General features: G+C 36.8%; 1 protein-coding gene across 1 annotated transcript in view; it reads left to right on the forward strand.

The window, feature by feature from the left end:
- Positions 1-368: 368 nt before the first annotated feature.
- LOC102590850 (polygalacturonase QRT2-like) overlaps positions 369-3020 on the forward strand; it is a 4861-nt gene continuing 2209 nt past the window's right edge. Inside the window, exons 1-7 of the mRNA XM_006345222.2 lie at positions 369-467; positions 532-669; positions 1427-1564; positions 1766-1936; positions 2090-2116; positions 2520-2727; positions 2824-2905. Of these exons, the coding sequence (XP_006345284.1) occupies positions 369-467; positions 532-669; positions 1427-1564; positions 1766-1936; positions 2090-2116; positions 2520-2727; positions 2824-2905 (863 nt within the window). The remainder of the gene's footprint in view (positions 468-531; positions 670-1426; positions 1565-1765; positions 1937-2089; positions 2117-2519; positions 2728-2823; positions 2906-3020) is intronic.

A 3020-nucleotide genomic window follows, 5' to 3' on the forward strand; every position in this document is an offset into this window, starting at 1 on the left:
AATTCCATTTTTATTTGTAGTAGTGTTCATTTTCAAATAATACGTAACAACCATTCAAACAAGGTGTTAGTCTAAAGAATCAATACCTTTTCCAAGATTATACTCATTACTACAATTTTTTTTTGAGAAATGCAACTTTTTTTTTTCTTTTTCAAGAACTAATGTTATTAATTTTTTGGTCATGGCACAGATCATTATCAATTTCCAATGTGTTCCTCTATCTCTTCATATACTATGGTAAGGATTTTTGAAGCTCATTATCATCCTATTTATTTGATTTTATGTTCAGCATAACTGGTAAAATTGTTGTCACGTGACTAGGAGGTCACGGGGTTAAACTGTGGAAACAACGTATACCTCTTGTAGAAATGCAGGGCAAGGTTGTGTACAATAAATGCTTGTGGTCCGGCCCTTCTTTGGATCCTGCACGTAGTGGTAGCTTAGTGCATTGGACTGCTCTAGCCCTCGTGTCTATTAAATAACCATTTACAATTTATATGACAATAATAATCTTGTTTTTTTTTTTTGTAGAAAATATTGGTTCTCTTGTTCATTTTAATTGGCTTGACAAATTCAAGAATATACAGTGCAAGTATATTTGGATATCCAGGAAGTTTTAATGTACTGGATTATGGAGCTGCTGCTGATGGCATTACTGATGATTCTCAAGTAAGTTAATTGTTATATATTTGTTCCTTTATTTGCCCCGATTAATCCAGATTCACACTGCATAAGACAAAAGAGGAAGTGCTCCTAGTTGGTGTCCCACCGGGTGTCTGGTACCTATACTATGGTCCCCACTAATCCAGATTCACACCGCATAAGGCTTGTTGAAAGAGGAAGTGCTCCTGGTTGGTGTCCCACCGGGTGTCTGGTACCTATACTATGGTCTCCACTAATCTAGATTCACACTGCACAAGACTTATTGAAAGAGGAAGTGCTCCTGGGTGGTGTCCCATCGGGTGTCTGGTACCTATATTGTGTCCCCCCACTAATCTAGATTTGTGTTGCATAAGGTCTATTAAAGGGAAAACACTCGATTGTGGGCCCCGACTAGGCTGAGCTAGTGCCATAACTCATAGAATGGAAGAGGCAAATAGAATGTTAACATATTTTCATTAATCCATGAACATGATCTATAATGCCTATTAGAGGGGAAAACACTATTGGTTGGTCCCCACTTGGTATCCGGTAGCTGCATTGGAGCCTGACTAATCTGGATTTGCATGAAGCACCCCTGGTTCAGCCCCGACCTATTAAAGCGCGAAACTGCTCCCTACTATGATTTTTTTCCATACACAGAGCTTGAATTCGAGACCTTCAATCAACTCTTTTTGCTTGTGTTCCTTTATTTTCCACTAAATATCAAATATATTTTATTTTTTGCTCTAGAAATTAAGGAATTTTTTTTTAATTTTTTTTTCAGGCATTACTTAATACTTGGAATGATGCATGTTCATCCTCAGCTGGATCTCCTCAAGTGATTATTCCTCCAAATATGATATTTTTACTTAGCCCTGTGACACTCACAGGCCCCTGCAATTCAGAGAATCTCTATTTTGTGGTATGAAAAAAAACATAAACCACTCTTTAATATTCGTAACAGTTTAATTGCTATACACTGACAGTTAAAAATAATCATTACACTATCAAATCACTTAAAGCAGACAACTCGCTATGACAAACTAACCAGTGTATATAAGTTAAATCGTATTTGGAAAATGTTAGCCTAAGTGAAATATGTGAATTTCCGTGGCTCTTGTAGATATCGGGTAGTCTTGTTTCACCAAGCTCACCAAGTGTATGGACCGGGCAAGACTCGAGTCAATGGCTAGCTTTCAACAACGTTAGCGGTCTAGTTGTTGATGGCTCAGGAACCATTGATGGTCAAGGAAAAGGATGGTGGGATCAATCATGTAGATACCACCCTGAAATGGTATGTTCATAGATAAGCTAACTTTCTTTCTCGATAACTGTAATGTCTGGATCAGTTTATGTGCACCTGTACAGACGGAACGGATATTAGTTCTATTATGGTATTTGACATGGATTGATTTGTTTTTTTCATCTTTTTTTTTTTACTTTTCAGGAAGGATGCACAAGATTAGCTCCAACTGTAAGTACTTCTAGACAATAAGTCATTTTACATGAAGAATGTTTTCCGGTGTTTGGTTGCTGAGTGAAAAATATTTATTGATAATAGTTCTGGAAACCAAACAATAGAAATGACTTCTGTTATACCAAAAACGTATGTTGCTCTGACGCTTCAAAAATGTCACCAAGTGCATGTCGGATCTTCCAAAATAATGCATTTTTGGAGGATCTGACAAGGGTGCAACAACATTGTTTGTGAGAGTCCGAGCAACATGGCTATGAAAGAATTTAAAGAGAAGGTAAAGAAAATTGTTAAACAAGTAACAAGTTAACTTAAATTCTTCACTTCTTATTACAACTACGCCTCAGTCCCAAACAAGTTGGAGTCTGCTATATGAATCCTCATTTCTACGCTTGTTCCACAGGCGTTGAAGTTCATTCTTTGCAGTCAGAGTTCCATCAGTAACATGTACTTTGCAAACAGTGCGCAAACTCATATACTTATAGAGAGATGCAATGGCTTCAATGTGAACAATGTAATGATTCAATCTCCAGGAAATAGTCCAAATACTGATGGAATTCACATTCAATCTTCTCAAAATGTGGCCATTACAAATTCTAAAATTAGCAGTGGTACTCTTCACTTGTCATTTTTTCTAAAAAATTTGTGTTATATTTTAATTATTATTAGTCATGTTTTTTGACTTGTTTTAGCCTTGTTATTAACAGGGGATGATTGCATTTCAATTGGAGATTACTCTTCTAATATTCAAATATACAACATTCAATGTGGACCAGGTCATGGTATAAGGTTGTCTCTTCAACATTACTTTATCCTGTATCCGCAATCCATTGGCTTGACTAATTTAGATTCGTGCCTGGTAGGTTGACTTAGGGGGGGGGGGGGGGGGGTGGGTATTTAATAA

This window comes from Solanum tuberosum, unplaced genomic scaffold (assembly GCF_000226075.1).
Source record: "Solanum tuberosum cultivar DM 1-3 516 R44 unplaced genomic scaffold, SolTub_3.0 scf00063, whole genome shotgun sequence".
In the NCBI taxonomy this organism is placed as follows: Eukaryota; Viridiplantae; Streptophyta; class Magnoliopsida; order Solanales; family Solanaceae; genus Solanum; species Solanum tuberosum.